A 19222-nucleotide genomic window follows, 5' to 3' on the forward strand; every position below is an offset into this window, starting at 1 on the left:
TTGTGCAGTTTTAGAGTAGCTTCAGACCTACTCCGCGCTCGCGATGACTTCAGACTGTTCAGTTCCTGTTTTGACATCACAAACACGCCCTGCGTTCGCCCAGCCACGTCTGCGTTTTTCCTGGCACGCCTGCGTTTTTCCATTCACTCCTTGAAAACGCTCAATTGCCACCCAGAAACGCCCTCTTCATGTCAATCACTCTGCGGCTGCCTGTGCGACTGAAATGCTTCGCTAGACCCTGTGCAAACCTACATTGTTCGTTGTAATAGTACGCCGCGTGTGCGCCGCATGCGCATTGCACCACATACGCAGAAGTGCCGTTTTTTGCCTCATCGCTGCACAGCGAACGAATGCAGCTAACGAGCAACTGAGCAACTCGGAATGACCACCATTGCCAGAAACCAAAGTTGGACTGAAGTGTGTGTGTGTGTGTAGGGAAGGGGGGGCGATTAGGGACACTGATGATATACTATACAACGTCCTTGAGGCAACAATTGGCACAGTGATTGGTGATTGTAAAAGGGTCACTGACTGGCAACAGAAGTGTGTAAGTGGGTACAGAATGGCCACGTTAGGTGTAATGAAGGCTGGCGATGTGAGTTTGATGAATGGGGTGATTATATGCTGGTCATTATAACCAATGGCGGCTGATTCAGAGCTGCAACGCTTTAGCGTCTTCAGTCGTAGTCACGCCTGCGGGTTTATACTAAGGCTAGAATCAGTGTGTCCCCCCCCCCACCCTGGTGTCCAGCCGCGCGAGCATCTTAATTTTGCTCGGTCTTTAGATGCCACCACTGGACGCACCATTGAAACTTGCCCCTACCCTCTGCTAGGTGCAGATTCTCCGCCAGAGTGCGGCCTCCAACGTTAGCGATTATGCAGCCACTCCTGCGACAATCCCATACCACGTCCATGAGTTGGTACATCTCCGCGCATCTGCATTGCCACCTCCCAACAACACCCATACATGTCTGAGACTGTGTGTCTCAATGGTAGCTGCACCTCTGTACGTACACACCGCGGGACGCAATCGCTGTGCGCTTTTTCAGCCACTTAGATGCCGACGCAGTTGAAAAACCATCGGCCATTGTGCAAGAATATCAGCATTGCGTCCAACCAAATATTGCCCTCTACAAAACTGCTAGCGCCTGCCTTTTAGGAAAAGAATCACCCAGGCATGGTATACGTCTCTACACAGATGACAACGCTGTAATTTTTAAGTAAAAAAAAAACGTTAGCAGAGATAAAATTGGTCTTTGCTGATTATGGGTAAAACATCCTGCGATAAATCACAGGAGTAACATGCGATGTGGATGGCAGAGGCGACCTCTATTCCTCCTGGCATGAAGACATTTATAGAGCCCAGAGATTTACGAGCCGTGCAATTAAAGTGGAGCAGAATTTTAATGTACACTAGAAGGACGAGATCTCCTGGATGGTGTAATTAAATGGATAGTAGCGTGCCAGAAGTCTCATTTAGATGCTGGTATTAGAATAATCACCCTCCTCTCTCCATTTCTGGAGTCTCTGATCAGAGAAGGACACGCGTAAAGATAGTGGGCATAAAAGAGAAGGGGGGGGGGGGATGAAAGTTACAGACCCCCTCCTCCAGGCTGCTTTGTGTTAGACTAAATTCCCTTATGTGGAAGCTACAGTATGAGTAATACTGGCGGTTCCCAAACTTTTTGAAATCATGGCGCCGTCGAGTATCAGATTTTTTTTCATGGCACCCTTAGGCCAAATTTCTTATTATGAAAGCCATGTAGTTCCTCTTTTCTGCCTTGGGAGTGTGCTAGAAGCACCAGAGCTGAGAGCGACACCCCAGGTAGGAAAGAGGAACTGCATGGGTTCCTTAATAAGAAATTTGGGTGTAAGCACAATGGGGGTGGTGGTGCACCTTAGAGTCAAACCCAACTTTAAACATAAGCTGAAAAAAATTGTAATATACAAATTTTAGTGGTCTGCGTGTTGGAAACCGAAGAGGTCCGTGGCAAACTGCCCTTCTAGACACAATGGTAAAGTGTTGATGGAAGGCTCCCCAGACAGCTTTGAGACTTAGGGACCGATTCTGATTTGTAAGTAAAGCAAAAAAAAAAAAAACAACAACTGGTAACTGTGCACCTGGGCAAAACCATGTTACACTGTAGGTGGGGCAGATGAAACATGTGCATAAAGGCTAGATTTGGGTGGAATGTGTCCAAACGGAAATCTGAATTGTAGTGTAAAAATAAATCTGTGTGACATGTGTGGGCTACATGCAAAAGCAGCCAGTAATTACCCTGCACAGAAACAATATGCATCTATTTGCTTCCCTTGCATTGCAATATGGGTTGCTCCAGATACAAAGTTACTTAAATTAATTAAATTCAGTATACATAGGAACAGCTGCAGCACTGACCATGTTCTGATGTATGTAATATATGTGCTGGCTGGTTGCATCGGGCGCCGTGCTGCACCAGGGACTCAGCATAAAGCATCATATTTCTTCTGAGCTCGCCTCCATGCTCCTGTGAAAGCAGCCAATAGGAGCTAGGGGGCGGGCTTAGGAGGAGTATATGAAGCCTTATGCTGAATTCCTGGTGCCAGACGTCACCTGGTGCACAAAGCAATGCCTACCCCCGAGGAAGCCAGCCAGCACATATATCACATACATCAGAACATGTAAGTTTATATGTGCTAAGCGGTTCCGCCCCTGCACTATATGGTCAGCGCTGCAGCCCAGGGACTGCGACGGCCGCTGCATAGGACATTTTCATGTTCAAGACTTTTTAGAAAAACATGGAATAAAAATGTATAGCAACTCCATCAAAGACACTGTGATCCCTCTACATTCATGGTACAGGTTGAGTATCCCATATCCAAATATTCCGAAATACGGAATATTCCGAAATACAGACTTTTTTGAGTGAGAGTGAGATAGTGAAACCTTTGTTTTCTGATGGCTCAATGTACACAAATTTTGTTTAATACACAAAGTTATTCAAAATATTGTATTAAATGACCTTCTGGCTGTGTGTATAAGGTGTATATGAAACATAAATGAATTGTGTGAATGTAGACACACTTTGTTTAATGCACAAAGTTATAAAAAATATTGGCTAAAATGACCTTCAGGCTGTGTGTATAAAGTGTATATGTAACATAAATGCATTCTGTGCTTAGATTTAGGTCCCATCCCCATGATATCTCATTATGGTATGCAATTATTCCAAAATACGGAAAAATCCCATATCCAAAATACCTCTGGTCCCAAGCATTTTGGATAAGGGAGACTCAACCTGTATATCCTATTAAATGTCCACATCCCCACCACAATAAAGGGCCATGAAATCACCACCACTGTAATCCTCCAGAACACACAGTAGGGCTTCGCTTGGATGTGTTGCGCTAATTCTGAGCTTTTCAATTACACCTGTGTTCCTTCATTTCCACACGTTTCCTTCTTTCGTCCTGATGGAAGATGCCATTTACAGTAGTACGGTACTAAACTGCAAGAGCATCTTACAATAAATTCACAGTCTTCAAGGTCTGCGATATGTGCTTTGTGTTATTTTTTGCGGTATAACCATGTTATCTGCATTTATATTAAAAAAGGGCAATGTTCCATTTTTCGGCAGGGGGTCTGGAACCTAACCCGCCGTATGAGCGGGGCCCTTATGTAATAATGTCTTAGGGACTACACAGAAATACTGACCCAGAAAGTGTGCTCTACATCTGGATAAAGTTGAAAGATGGAAGAGAGGAAGCTAGCTGCTTGTAGTGCCCAATATACTACTTTGAGATCTAACAGAGAGAAATGCCACATGATCACAGAAGGACACCAGCGGCGGGAAGTAATGGGAATCCGAGATTGCCGGAGGTGTGGGATGACGACCAAGTTTTTTTTAAAGGGACAATCACTTATAAGGCAAAACCTTGTCTCTTTACAAAAATGTCCGAGATTGGCCACCATCCCGCACTTCCAGTGATCTTTGACTCCATTAAACCCCGCCACAGATCTGTGAAGCCCATCATAGTTTATATTACCAAACAGAGCTAAAACAGTGGCGACGGGAGGCATTGCCTTGTAACGTCTTACCACTCCAATGAGGTCTCCTCGGCCGTATTCACCGGTCAGCTGCTTCTTCCCATCATCCTTCCTGATGACTGAGCGGAGTCGACCATTAAGCACGATGTAGGTACAGTCCGACTTATCACCTTGCCTACAAGAAGAGGAGCAGGGTGAGACCCGAACAGTGTCCAGGACCTCTACTACAAGTACTTCAGTACATTCATCAGTGACCAGCCCATGCCACCACAGAGTCTCCAACTAGCTCAATGATCATTTGCCACTAGGCTAGGCCTGGACAAAGAGCCGCAAGTTGACCTGGAGAGCTGCAGGTTGTCTAGGCCTGCTTTAGACCTTGGCTAGAGGAAGCACCGGTAGCTCTCACTGAACGCCGTTCTCTTCTGACCCTGGTTCACCAAGGGAATGAAACATTACAAATAACAGATTTCAATATTGTTCCGATCTCACCTGTAGACTGCACGCCCAGCCTCAACCTCCATCCAGTCCAAGGCGAAATCGATCTGTCTCACAAAAGGGGACATTCTCTTTACAACCGTATGGGCTACACCCAATACGACGCTGGGCTGCTCCCGCATTATCCTGCCAACAGAGAACACGTTACTGACTTCAGGGATCATCTCAGTCTCGCTAATTGGCACAAAGTCATAGATAAAGTTCTGATTGCAAGAGAGAACTGAAATACATCCTTTGCCGGGCACTGGTGAATACCCCAAGGTGATACTACTAATAATGCAGAATGCACGTCTAGACCTTACTATTAACAAAACTGCACCAACATACATCTCTTCACTCATCTCAAAATATCTCCCTACCCGACCTCTCCGCTCTGCACAAGTTCTACGTCTCTCATCCACACGCATTACTTGTGCCACTCAAAATTACAGGACTTTATCCGTGCTTCACCCACTCTGTGGAATGCCCTCCCATGCACAATAAGACTCGCCTCTAGTCTCCAAACCTTTAAACGTTCCCTGAAAACTCACCTCTTCAGACAAGCCTATCAAATTCCAGACCCACCCACATAACCTTCAGTGCTTCCCTATCTAAGTACATCCTCTCTGTACAGTACACATAACATCACATATCTTGTCTTTCTTTACTCTCACACCCTCCTGACACTTGGCCAACATTGCGTGGGTATCATCATACAACTCATTAAGAACCTAGCAATCTGGTGGACCCTTATGCAATAGGTAGCATCTATCCTTGTATATCAATGCCTATTTCCCTATAGATTGTAAGCTTGCGAGCAGGGCCCTCCTACCTCTATGTCTGTCTGTTATTACCCAGTTTTGTTCTATTACTAATGTTCTAAGTGTAAAGCGCAACGGAATATGCTGCGCTATATAAGAAACTGTTAATAAATAACAAATAAATACTAGGTTACTCCCACCGGAAACTTTTACCCATCTAGGGTAACATAGGAGTAACGTGAGGTTCAATAAAAGTAACAGCGGAGGTAGCTATTTTAGCAGTTGAACATGAGAATGCAGCCTATCAATGGACTAGGAACCAGTGACATCACTGAGGCATGTGGTGCCTCGTGCCTCAGTGAAGTCGCTAGGTTTTCGTCAATTGATTGTCGTCTGAGCACAGCGGAGACTAACACACTTTAAGCATTGAATTGTGACACATCTTTTCAAGCTCCATAACCCCCGTTTCAGTTTAATATAACCTGACAGCGTGTATGACAGGACTTGGTTCCGCGAGCCTGTGATTTCACGCGTCTGTCTGGGTTTGAATCAGTGCAGAAAGTTTGTAGTTTCAACCCGTGTCCCAAATACACAACTCTCTTGTCCCCAGCAGCTAGTTTCAGTACTCTGCTGTAATTACAGCGGCAGAAGAATGTCGTACTCCCACCAGCACTTCACTGCCAGAACACCTGGCGCTAGTTATAAATAAACGTGGTCCTTGTATTTGCATGTCCTACTTTCTCCTGTCTCACCCCGTATGAATAATTCAGAGACAGCGTCTGCACTGATTAGTGACTACATCCTTATTGCACAACCTCAAGTGACTTCGCCGAACAAGAAACAGACCGCCAGGGAATACAACAAACACACAAATAATGGCGTGCCGTGACGTGGTGTAATACCCTGGTCACGTAAGCAAGACATATGTATTTGCGGCCAGATTTGGTCATTTGTGCGGAAGTGCTGCCATTGGTTGAATACCGCACACAGGGTCAGATCATTGTGTTTTTCTGGCCAGGGGCATAGCCAGAACTTAGCGGGCCACATAGAAACATTTTGAAGGCCTCCCACCCCCGCCCACTTCTAGAGACCCCTTTCTCCACAGCAGTTGTTCATTTTATGCCCCGTTGTAGTGCCCTAAGTTGATACTATACAACACAGTGCCCACAGATCACGTTATGTCACACTGTAGTGCCGCAAGTCAACAACATGTCACATTGTACTGCCTCCAGTACACATGCCACACAGTTCCCCCAGTCCACATTATACTACACAATGCTTAGCGGGTGATTCTGTGAGCCTAGAAGACAACTTAATGATCTTGGTGCAATTTAGTCGGCCCCAAGAGGCGGGACCCCTATGTCTCAGGGCCCCTTAGCAATGGCTTTCCCTCGTCCCACTATGGCCACACCCATGCTTCTAATCTTATTTTACCCCAATCCTGATTATACTTTTGTAAATCAGAGTGTTACTGAACACACAGACCCCTATTCATAAAACATTTTATATATATATATATATATATATATATATATATATATATACACATTATTCTGTCATTTCATCAGCTCTGTTTGCCATATGGTGTATATTCTTGTTCCTACTGATGTTGTATTCATTGTTGATCAACATTTTATTTTAAATTATTGTATAAGCAAGTGTCCTATGATTTATGTTCTACATCTGTAGACGTACCCCTGATGAAGTCTCAGCATGAGATGAAACGCGTCGGATTATCTATTTGTATTGTGAGCTCCAATCCACAAGAGTAGGAGGAGGAAAGAAATTATATCTGTGAAATAAAGGACACTTCTTTGCTACATTTTATGGATTTTTAATAAATATGTCAAATAAGTGGAACAATTAATGTCTATTTTAAATTTTGAGTGTTATATGTTGCCAATTGGCGACTTTTGGCCGATGGTTTAACGATTTATGCTGACTGGTTTAAAGACTCATGTTTTAATATCACGGCGGTGCCCATTCACTATTGTTGTATGTGTGTGTAAATAGATATATATAATTTTCTTTTTTCAAAGATTGTCCTATAAATGTTTATTTTCCTTTTGTATTTGTCAAATGTAAACCTTAGAAGGTGGCTTTACGAAAGTATTCTTGTTGAAGCTAGTTTTCATGATGGAGCTAGTATATCTGCTTGCATCCAGTAACAGTTCTATTGTTTACCTTCTCTTCCCCAGTAGAAATTGGTTCAGACTAGTTTTCCATTAAGGAGCGGCGTTCACCAATGAGCTGGACCATATTATAGTACACCCATTGTGCTAATCAGCAACGTCCACACTCTCTGCCAACAGCATAAAAGCTCCAAAAACATAGACTTTGCGGCTCTCGATGCGGGAACACCTGTCGTTAACAGAATATCTGGGGACTATTTTTTTTTTTTTAAAGCTAGTGCACTGTGCTTAAGCATGCTATAATCAGATTATAGCTGTCATTCTCTGGCAGGTTGGAAAATGAAATGTTGTGTAACCTAAAGGTTGGCAAATAAGAATCTCTGCTCAACAGCAAAAAAAAAAAAATAGCTGACAAACCTCACAGCAGTTCTGGGGGGGGGGAGAGGGTGGCGAAATCTAGGGCAGCCCTGAGGCGGCCTGTCTATATATACAGAGATGTACCTGTACCTGATTAATTAAGGATTATGCCTGCAGACAAGTAACCAGATCTGCTCTCATTATGTCACATGTAACAAACTCAGCCAATCGCTTCCTCTCTGATCCTGCGGGGAAAGGGCCGACACTGACCTAGCCTGGCAGCTCCTGGGGCCTAATGGACAAATCTAAGTGGGGGCTACAGCTCCGATGTAAAGAAGCCGATTGCTTGGGACTCGCCACCGCTCATGAAAGGAACGCCAGCCAAGTTTAGCACTAGGCACTCAGGACACAACTTGGGCAACATGCGGCCGTCCAGATGTCGTACTACAAGCCGGAGTATGCGGTGCCAGTTACTGGAATGCTGGGGCTTGCAGATCCACAACGGGGCTCTGTAACACAACCAATCCGCTCCGGTCATTATAGCTCTCCAAGGTTTGATACATCTCCCGCCTAGTGAGCTTTACCTCCACCCTCCAGCGACGGGTATGGGTCATTAGGTCGACAGTCAATAGGTAGACCACTATTGGTCGACATGGTCAATAGGACGACGTGAAAAAAGTCGACACGGCAAAAGGTCGACTTTTTTTTTTCTTCACTGTTTTTGGAGTAATTTGCTTCGTAAAGTGAAGAGGACCCCCAATTAGTGCACCGCCATGCTTCGGCAAAGGTGCCTCGCTCTGTTGCCGCTGCGCTCGCCACAGGTTACCGTTCCCAACTGTAGTCCACGTGGATTGTAAAGTATGAAAAAGTTCAAAAAGATTATTATTTTATTATATTATTTTTTATTTTTTTTTAAACTCATGCCAACCGAATTACTGTTGACCTATTGACCAAGTTGACCTAATGACTGTTGACCAATAGTGGTCGACCTAATGACTGTCGACCTAATGACCGTAACCCCCAGTGACAGAAGCACAGGTGGTCACCTCAGTCTGTATAAGGGAGAGGTTTTTGTTTTTCCCTACATTGCCCCTCAATATTCCGCATATGACGGAAGGCAATACAATGGGCTACGGACGGACCCTACGGAACATACGATGATAGAAAGGTGACCTACTCATAGAAGTGGCACTTGGAGATGGACAGGAAAGTGCAGTCACGGTTGGCTTTAATGGTGAAGATAAGCGGCTCTCCGGTCAGTACAGCTAACTGGCCCACCAGTTCCCCCGGGTGGGTGATGAACAGGCAGGTCTCCTCCTCGCTGTCTATCTTCCTCTGGTACACATGGAGCAGCCCGGTGATTACAAAACGGATGTTGACGTCCTAAGGATGAGCAGAAAGGGAGATGTGGAATTAGGATCATTAACTTATCCATAAAACACTTCGATAAATGATTTATAATGAAACGATTGCAGTAATCTAGGCAGCTGTTTGGATTACTTGCCCTGAAGTCTACAGCGTCATGCGTTACGGCATGGGCCCATCTGCACATATTGTATACGTAGGGAGACTACGCTGTTTCGCAGAAGAGATGAAAGGAAGGCGCTCGCTGTTACAGTTTGCCTAATTAAAAAAACAAACTCAGTTTTGTGAAGTCTGGAAAAGGTCTGAGCCAAGTCCAAGATCTCGCCGCTCATTGTTCTGTCACTAGGGGAAGGAGTATGGATTCTGGCTCATTCAACGCGCAGTAAAGAAGCTCAGCTGTCTCTCGGCTTTTCGTATGCGCACCTGGTGCTCTGAAGGCCATTAGCAGAGATGTTTCCTGTTGCAGCAAGCCTTCATCCCAGGACACACGTGATTGGCTCAGCACTAGAACCCTCAACTACTGTGAAGTACAACTAGTTCCGATGTTAAAGGATGCACGGGGCCCGATTTAGAGATGGATGCAAAGCAGACGTGAGTGATTACTTGCTACTGCACGTGAACGGACAATTCAGAAACCCCTCAAAGGCACATGTGACCGCTAGTGCGCAAGGGGAAGGCTGATCCTAGTATTTGCATATTATCGCATCTGCATCGTGATGGTGGACGCAGCTGCGTCATATTTGAATCAGGCCTGCAATAGATTACAACACGACGTTGGGTGGACACACAAAGCACTTGATGATAAACAATTATTTGAATTATACATATATCCAAAGCATGATGGAGATACACCGTCAATAGTATAAGTAGCAGCAAATACTTTTCAAATTGCAGCCAATCAAATTACCAGGACTTAGTGACATCACTGCCACCGAGAGGACTGTCCACTGTCTGTAGGAAGCATAAATAGATGGGGACGGGGCCTGAACTTTGCATTATGTAAAAAGAACTCAAAATCTGGGATACTATTACCATCAGCAAGTTTCCCCTTTGGCTACAAGGGGAAGTAGGAAATGATGCTGATATTTTTAAATGTTGAAAAGTACCCTAACATCCAGAACATGATTTACCTAATTATGTCCAGTAAAGGGGACATAATTAAAGCGTGAGTGATAAACGTAATGTTGGGCTATATTTTTGTACAGGCTATAAGCAAACTTAGGGGTTTGTCACAGCCGCTCCTAATCCTGATCTCTCCATTTATGGGGCTTCTGGATCAGGTCATGAAGCAAAAGGAGTCCCATTCCCAGGATGACCCCACATTGAGAAGACTGGCAAGGGACAGAGGAGGTAAAGGAATTCTGGGACAGAGACTTGCACAATGGCTCTGTAGCCGAATTCTGGGTCTTCCTCAGCAACCGAAGGGAAACGAGGAAAATTCTTCAGCCAGAATTCTTATTACACGTTTATTATCCTATACTTTATAGATGTATAAAGGAAAATAAAAAGCTTTTAACACAGTTCTGTGAACAGGCGCTGCTTGAACAAGACCGCTCAATTTAGGTCTGCACCCCGGCTATGACCCCCTGGGATGTAGTCACCACCCCGGCGGTTGAGATCCTGGCGGTCAGCATACAGACGCCGGGATCCTGGCCGCCAGACTGCAGGCAGGGGGGGGCGACAATTATTTCCACTCGTGGGTGTCCACAAAACCCAAAAAGTGGGAACAGAACCTGTGGCGAGTGCCACGAGTCACCGAGCCCGCAAGGGGGCTTCATTGCGCTCGCCCCCCTGCCGCCGGTCACCCATACCAAACGCAACCCCCTCCCCCTCAGCCAGATTACTTAGCAATAAATAAATATTTATTTTTCACCACTATGCACAATGACACCATATACTCTAATAAGTGAATCACCAACGTGAGAAATGACAAGTTATTTTGTATGAGAAAATTTCAATTATATTTTTAAAAGGACATAAAGGGGTATATTCAATAAGAGTCGGGTCCATTCCAACATGCAGTTGCGGGGAGCAGTGTGCGGCGGCCGGAGCTGATAGCAGGAGTGATCTGTGCGGCGGCGGAGGAGGCACTGCAGGTACTATCATCCCCGTAGCCCGCCGCACCGATCCCCGTCTTCTCACCTCAATCCGACTTGTTTTCAAGTCGGATTGAGTTTGTCGGAAAGGGGGCCCAAAACCTGTCGGATTTGGCCCCGTTTCCGACAGCAGCAGGTGGATCGGTGGGTATTCCGCCGATCCACCTGCTTTCTGACAGCATTCCGACAAGTCGGGTTTCCCGACTTGTCGGAAAAAATGTACCCCTATTGAATAGGTCGGAACCCCTTCCGACCAATTCCAGTCGAAACTGCCGTCTTTCCGTCAAGATGTCAGTTTCCGACTCTTATTGAATATAGCCCAAAATAAGCAACTTGGAGCCTCACAATTCCTTCTATCAAAATATGCTTCGTAATAAGCATCACTAAATGTACAATACTGCAATGTATCAACCCTTCTAAAGACAACAAGCGAAGGTGTTGCCCATAGTAACTAATCAACCTCTAGCTATTGTTTCATAGAATATATTTGATAAATGCCACCTAGGTTCTAAACCGTTGCTATGGGCAACTTCTCCACTTAACCAATTGTGAAGGCTTGATGTACAATACCTCTATCACCCAATAGCTTACCTACAAATCTGCAATGCTAGAGATTTATATTTCCAAGGACTCACCTGGTCTCCTTGTCTGGACAGGAGCGCGCCGCCCTTGACCTGGTGCAGGGTCACTCTTCCCTTCAGCAGAGATGGGTCCTGGAGAAATAGGTCTGCCATTAGTAAGTGGCTGCTAGAATAGACATAGGCGGCCAACTGAAATACTGCAAAATACTGTAGGTCAAAAATGAACAATGTGTGAGGTAGACGGTAGGGCGGAAGCAGCCAATATCCTTCCGCCTCAGTGGTTCACAGGGAATACAAAAAAAATAGAATTATAGTCAGCATTAATATTTAAAAATGTCCACCAACACTGAGGGAACATGAAGTAATTGCAGAACCTAAGTTTGTATATGGCCAGGACGGTATATGTGTGGAGTTTGTATGTTCTCCTAGCGTCCGTGTTCATTTTCTCTGGCTTCCTCCCACAGTCTGATAATATACTGGTAGTTTCATTGGCTCCTAACTTAGGGTGTGACTCAGATCTGAACAGCGCATGCGTATGCACCGCAATGCGCCGGCGCGTCGCACAACAGCACCGGGCATCGGTGCCTAGTGACGGGATGGTGCGAAAAATATGAACGCACGGGCGATCGCAAGGTGAGTGACAGGAAGAGGCCGTTTGTGGGTGGCAAGCGACCGTTTTACAGGAGTGTCCAGAAAAACGCAGGAGGGACCAAGCGTTTTCAGGGAGGGTGTGTGACGTGGGATCCGGTCTGAAGATCGACAGTGTCTAGGTCGACAATGTTTAGGTCGACCACTATAGGTCGACAGTCACTAGGTCGACATGGATGGAAGGTCGACAGGGTTTCTAGGTCGACATGTGCTAGGTCAACAGGTCTAAAGGTCGACATGAGTTTTTAAAAAAAAAAAATCTTTTTTTTTATTTTTTCATACTTAACGATCCACGTGGACTACGATTGGAACGGTAAAGTGTGCCGAGCGAAGCGGTAGCGGAGTGAAGGCACCATGCCCGAAGCATGCGAGGGGACGCGGTGCACTAATTTGGGATCCCGGTCACTCTACGAAGAAAACGACACAAAAAAAAAAATCCTCATGTCGACCTTTAGACCTGTCGACCTAGCACATGTCGACCTAGAAACCCTGTCGACCTTCCATCCATGTCGACCTAGTGACTGTCGACCTATAGTGGTCGACCTAAACATTGTCGACCTAGACACTGTCGATTTGATGAACCACACCCGTGTGACGTTAGGCCCGGCCCTGATCAGCAGGAAACAATCGCAGCGGCTGAGTAAGTTCTGGTGTGCGCAGAGACTGCACAAACTGATGTTTATGCAGCCCTGCTACAAAAGCGAATGCACACCTACGCAGACCTTTTTCCCCTCCCCCCTGTGGGTGGAGACAAACTGATCGCAGGGCAGTAAAAAACGCAGCCCAGTGATCAGATCTGAATTACCCCCTTAATTCGCCCTCGTGCAGGGGTGCGTGTGTGTGTGTGTGTGCCCTCCTGTAGTCGGAACAATGAACTACAAGTTCCACTGCTGTAAGGACCAATGAAAATAAATGCATGTTCTCAACAGGTTGTAACTATAGTCAATGTCTCAGAACTCAAACAGGCAGAACGCAAGCAATTTGCATTGGACAACAGAAATAGATGCATGCAACGTTAAAACAAAGCAGAGGAACCAAGAACCTGAAAGATACGTTCTGGACCCCCTGTCATGATCTAGGATTGGAAGTACACCCTCCACCCCCCGTGTACAAGCAGATATAGGGGGGTCATTACGAGTTGTTCGCTCGCTAGCTACTTTTAGCAGAAGTGCAAACGCATAGTCGCCGCCCACAGGGGAGTGTATTTTTGCTTTGCAAGGGTGCGAACGCCTTGGCAGCCGAGCGGTACAAAAACATTTTGTGCAGTTTCTGAGTAGCTCTGGACTTACTCAGCCCTTGCGATCACTTCAGTCTTTTTGGTGCCGGAATTGACGTCAGACACCCGCCCTGCAAACGCCTGCGTTTTCCCAAACACTCCCAGAAAATGGTCAGTTGCCACCCATAAACGCCTTCTGTCAATCACCCTGCGTTCGGCTGTGCGAATGGAATCTTCGCTAAATCCATCGCCTAGCGCCGATCCTCTTTGTACCCGTACGACGCGCCTGCGCACTGCGGTGCATATGCATGCGCAGTTTTGCCGTTTTTTTTACCCGATTGCTGCGCTGCGAAAATAGTCAGCGAGCGATCAACTCGGAATGACCCCCATAGTGACTATGGTCTCCAGAATTCCATTAAGAGCAGTGTGTTCCCCATTACAGCATAGAAACATCTTATAAAGTTCAGGATTCTGTCGCCACTCCCTACACTCATTAAACACTTCAATAGGATGGGACAGAAGGAGAGGAAGAGATGGGGGATCGTACGACGAGTATATTTAGCAGATAATAAGCACTGCTGCCTGGCAGTGACAGGGAATATGTCCCGGCCTTGTATATGTGGGAGGGTGCCGCAGGCACAGAGCTGACGGGATGTGTTGTTTTAACATAATTATCCTGCGAGGAACTGTAATTATCCGAGGCAATTTCAGTTTAGATCAGGGGATCCGTTTCATGATTCATTTCATAAGCAAAGATAATTAAGGGAGTCAGTTAGGAGAAGGATCAGCGATAATTCCAGAGCGGCTGTCAGAAGGCATTAACCCCAAGGATGAGGAAACCTCGGAAATAACGGAACCGAATCGCCGCTGTCTAGAAAACAAAGAAATGAATAAATGTCACAAATGAAGGAAGCGGTCTATTTGCATATCGCCCACAGTCTTATTTAAAAAGTTCCCCAAATCTTGTTTTGGATCCCATGAGGGCGGCCTATCCTGCACTGAGGATTCCTCATGAGGATGAGAGACCTGTGAGGGCGGCCTATCCTGCACTGAGGATTCCTCATGAGGATATGAGAGCTGTGAGGGCGGCCTATCCTGCACTGAGGGATTCCTCACGAAGACGAGAGAGCTGTGAGGGCGGCCTATCCTGCACTGAGGGATTCCTCACGAAGACGAGAGAGCTGTGAGGGCGGCCTATCCTGCACTGAGGGTTTCCTCATGATGGTGAGAGAGCTGTGAGGGCGGCCTATCCTGCACTGAGTTCTAACGAGGATGAGAGAGCTGTGAGGGCGGCCTATCCTGCACTGAGGATTCCTCGCGAGGGCGAGAGAGCTGTGAGGGCGGCCTATCCAGCACTAAGGATTTATCACGAGGGCGAGAGAGCTGTGAGGGCGGCCTATCCAGCACTGAGGATTCCTCACAAGGATGAGAGAGCTGTGAGGGCGGCCTATCCTGCACTAAGGATTCCTCATGAGGATGAGAGAGCTGTGAGGGCGGCCTATCCTGCACTGAATTCCTCACAAGGACAAGAGAGCTGTGAGGGCGGCCTATCCTGCACTGAATTCCTCACGAGGACGAGAGAGCTGTGAGGGCGGCCTATCCAGCACTAAGAATTCCTCACGAGGACGAGAGAGCTGTGAGGGCGGCCTATCCTGCACTAAGGATTCGTCACGAGGATGAGAGACCTGTGAGGGCGGCCTATCCTGCACTAAGAATTATTCATGAGGATGAGAGAGCTGTGAGGGCGGCCTATCCTGCACTGAGAATTACTCATGAGGATGAGAGAGCTGTGAGGGAGGCCTATCCTGCACTGAGGAGTTCTAACGCGGATGAGACAGCTGTGAGGGCGGCCTATCCTGCACGAAGAATTCCTCACAAGGACGAGAGAGCTGTGAGGGCGGCCTATCCTGCACTGAGGATTCCTCACGAGGATGAGAGATCTGTGAGGCGGCCTATCCTGCACTGAGGATTCCTCACGGGGACGAGAGAGCTGTGAGGGTGGCCTATCCTGCACCAAGGATTTATCACGAGGACGAGAGAGCTGTGAGGGAGGCCTATCCTGCACGAAGGATTCGTCACGAGGACGAGAGACCTGTGAGAGTGGCCTATCCTGCATTAAGGATTCCTCACAAGGACAAGAGAGCTGTGAGGGCGGCCTATCCTGCACCAAGGATTGCTCATGAGGATGAGAGAGCTGTGAGGGCGGCCTATCCTGCACTGAGAATTCCTCACGAGGACGAGAGACCTGTGAGAGTGGCCTATCCTGCACTAAGGATTGCTCATGAGGATGAGAGAGCTGTGAGGGCGGCCTATCCTGCACTAAGAATTCGTCACGAGGATGAGAGAGCGGTGAGGGCGGCCTATCCTGCACTGAATTCCTCACAAGGACAAGAGAGCTGTGCGGGCAGCCTATCCAGCACTAAGAATTCCTCACAAGGACAAGAGAGCTGTGAGGGCGGCCTATCCTGCACTGAGAATTCGAGAGCTGTGAGGGCGGCCTATCCTGCACTAAGGATTCGTCACGAGGACGAGAGACCTGTGAGAGTGGCCTATCCTGCACTAAGGATTCCTCATGAGGATGAGAGAGCTGTGAGGACGGCCTATCCTGCACTAAGGATTCCTCAAGAGGATGAGAGAGCTGTGAGGGCGGCCTATCCTGCACTGAGGAGTTCTAACGAGGACGAGAGAGCTGTGAGGGAGGCCTATCCTGTACTGAGGAGTTCTAACGAGGACGAGAGAGCTGTGAGGGCGGCCTATCCTGCACTGAGGATTCCTCACGAGGATGAGAGACCTGTGAGGGCGGCCTATCCTGCTCTGAGGATTCCTCACGAGGACAAGAGAGCTGTGAGGGAGGCCTATCCTGCACTAAGGATTCGTCACGAGGACAAGAGACCTGTGAGAGTGGCCTATCCTGCACTAAGGATTCCTCATGAGGATGAGAGAGCTGTGAGGGCGGCCTATCCTGCACTGTGGAGTTCTAACGAGGACGAGAGAGCTGTGAGGGCGGCCTATCTTGCACTGAAGATTCCTCACGAGGCCGAGAGAGCTGTGAGGGGGGCCTATCCTGCACTAAGAATTCTTCACAAGGACGAGAGAGCTGTGAGGGCGGCCTATCCTGCACTGAGGATTCCTCACGAGGACGAGAGAGCTGTGAGGGCGGCCTATCCTGCACTAAGGATTTATCACGAGGACGAGAGAGCTGTGAGGGAGGCCTTTCCTGCACTAAGGATTCGTCACGAGGACGAGAGACCTGTGAGAGTGGCCTATCCTGCACTAAGGATTCCTCATGAGGATATGAGAGCTGTGAGGGTGGCCTATCCTGCACTGAGGAGTTCTAACGAGGATGAGAGAGCTGTGAGGGCGGCCTATCCTGCACTAAGGATTCCTCATGAGGATGAGAGAGCTGTGAGGGTGGCCTATCCTGCACTGAGGAGTTCTAACGAGGACAAGAGAGCTGTGAGGGCGGCCTATCCTGCACTGAAGATTCCTCACGAGGCCGAGAGAGCTGTGAGGGCGGCCTATTCTGCACTGAGGAGTTCTAACGAGGATGAGAGAGCTGTGAAGGCAGCCTATCCTGCACTGAGGATTCCTCACAAAAATGAGAGAGCTGTGAGGGCGGCCTATCCTGCACTGAGGATTCCTCACGGGGACGAGAGAGCTGTGAGGGCGGCCTATCCTGCACTAAGAATTCCTCACAAGGACGAGAGAGCAGTGAGGGCGGCCTATCCTGCACTGAGGATTCCTCACGAGGATGAGAGAGCTGTGAGGGCGGCCTATCCTGCACTAAGGATTTATCACGAGGACGAGAGAGCTGTGAGGGCGGCCTATCCTGCACTGAGACATTCTAACGAGGATGAGACAGCTGTGAGGGCGGCCTATCCTGCACTGAGGATTCCTCACAAAAATGAGAGAGCTGTGAGGGCGGCCTATCCTGCACTGAGGATTCCTCACGGGGACGAGAGAGCTGTGAGGGCGGCCTATCCTGCACTAAGAATTCCTCACAAGGACGAGAGAGCAGTGAGGGCGGCCTATCCTGCACTGAGGATTCCTCACGAGGATGAGAGAGCTGTGAGGGCGGCCTATCCTGCACTAAGGATTTATCACGAGGACGAGAGAGCTGTGAGGGCGGCCTATCCTGCACTGAGACATTCTAACGAGGATGAGACAGCTGTGAGGGCGGCCTATCCTGCACTGAGGATTCCTCACGAGGACGAGAGAGCTGTGAGGGCGGCCTATCCTGCACTGAGGATTCCTCATGAAGACGAGAGAGCAGTGAGGGCGGCCTATCCTGCACTGAGAATATCGAACGAGGATGAGACAGCTGTGAGGGCGGCCTATCCTGCACTGAGGATTCCTCACGAGGATGAGAGATCTGTGAGGCGGCCTATCCTGCACTGAGGATTCCTCACGGGGACGAGAGAGCTGTGAGGGCGGCCTATCCTGCACTAAGAATTCCTCACAAGGACGAGAGAGCAGTGAGGGCGGCCTATCCTGCACTGAGGATTCCTCACGAGGATGAGAGAGTTGTGAGGGCGGCCTATCCTGCACTAAGGATTTATCACGAGGACGAGAGAGCTGTGAGGGAGGCCTATCCTGCACTAAGGATTCCTCATGAGGATGAGAGAGCTGTGAGGGCGGCTGATCCTGCATTAAGGATTCCTCATGAGGATGAGAGAGCTGTGAGGGAGGCCTATCCTGCACTGAAGATTCCTCACAAGGCCGAGAGAGCTGTGAGGGCGGCCTATTCTGCACTGAGGAGTTCTAACGAGGATGAGAGAGCTGTGCAGGCGGCCTATCCTGCACTGAGGAATCCTCACGAAAATGAGAGAGCTGTGGGGGCGGCCTATCCTACACTAAGGATTTATCACGAGGACGAGAGAGCTGTGAGGGAGGCCTATCCTGCATTGAGAATATCTAACGAGGGTGAGACAGCTGTGAGGGCGGCCTATCCTGCACTGAGACATTCTAACTAGGATGAGAGAGCTGTGAGGGTGGCCTATCCTGCACTAAGAATTCCTCACAAGGACGAGAGAGCAGTGAGGGCGGCCTATCCTGCACGGAGGATTCCTCACGAGGACGAGAGAGCTGTGAGGGCGGCCTATCCTGCACTAAGGATTTATCACGAGGACGAGAGAGCAGTGAGGGCGGCCTATCCTGCACTGAGAATATCTAACGAGGATGAGACAGCTGTGAGGGCGGCCTATCCTGCACTGAGGATTCCTCACGAGGATGAGAGATCTGTGAGGCGGCCTATCCAGCACTGAGGATTCCTCACGAGGACGAGAGAGCTGTGAGGGCGGCCTATCCTGCACTGAGGATTCCTCACAAAAATGAGAGAGCTGTGAGGGCGACCTATCCTGCACTAAGGATTTATCACGAGGACGAGAGAGCTGTGAGGGCGGCCTATCCTGCACTGAGGATTCCTCACGAGGACGAGAGAGCCGTGAGGGCGGCCTATCCTGCACTGAGGATTCCTCATGAAGACGAGAGAGCAGTGAGGGCGGCCTATCCTGCACTGAGAATATCTAACGAGGATGAGACAGCTGTGAGGGCGGCCTATCCTGC

At 48.2% G+C, this 19222-nt stretch overlaps 1 protein-coding gene across 3 annotated transcripts in view; it reads right to left on the minus strand.

Moving 5' to 3' along the window:
• Window positions 1-19222, minus strand: part of PNPLA7 (patatin like phospholipase domain containing 7) — a 258686-nt gene that overhangs the window by 130440 nt on the left and 109024 nt on the right. For all 3 annotated transcript variants that reach the window (XM_063936182.1, XM_063936180.1, XM_063936181.1), the window contains 4 exons: window positions 11848-11925; window positions 8929-9134; window positions 4517-4648; window positions 4079-4202 (listed from right to left, as the gene is read on the minus strand). In XM_063936182.1, the coding sequence (XP_063792252.1) occupies window positions 4079-4202; window positions 4517-4648; window positions 8929-9134; window positions 11848-11925 (540 nt within the window). The remainder of the gene's footprint in view (window positions 1-4078; window positions 4203-4516; window positions 4649-8928; window positions 9135-11847; window positions 11926-19222) is intronic.

Source organism: Pseudophryne corroboree, chromosome 8 (assembly GCF_028390025.1).
Source record: "Pseudophryne corroboree isolate aPseCor3 chromosome 8, aPseCor3.hap2, whole genome shotgun sequence".
Classification (NCBI taxonomy): domain Eukaryota; kingdom Metazoa; phylum Chordata; class Amphibia; order Anura; family Myobatrachidae; genus Pseudophryne; species Pseudophryne corroboree.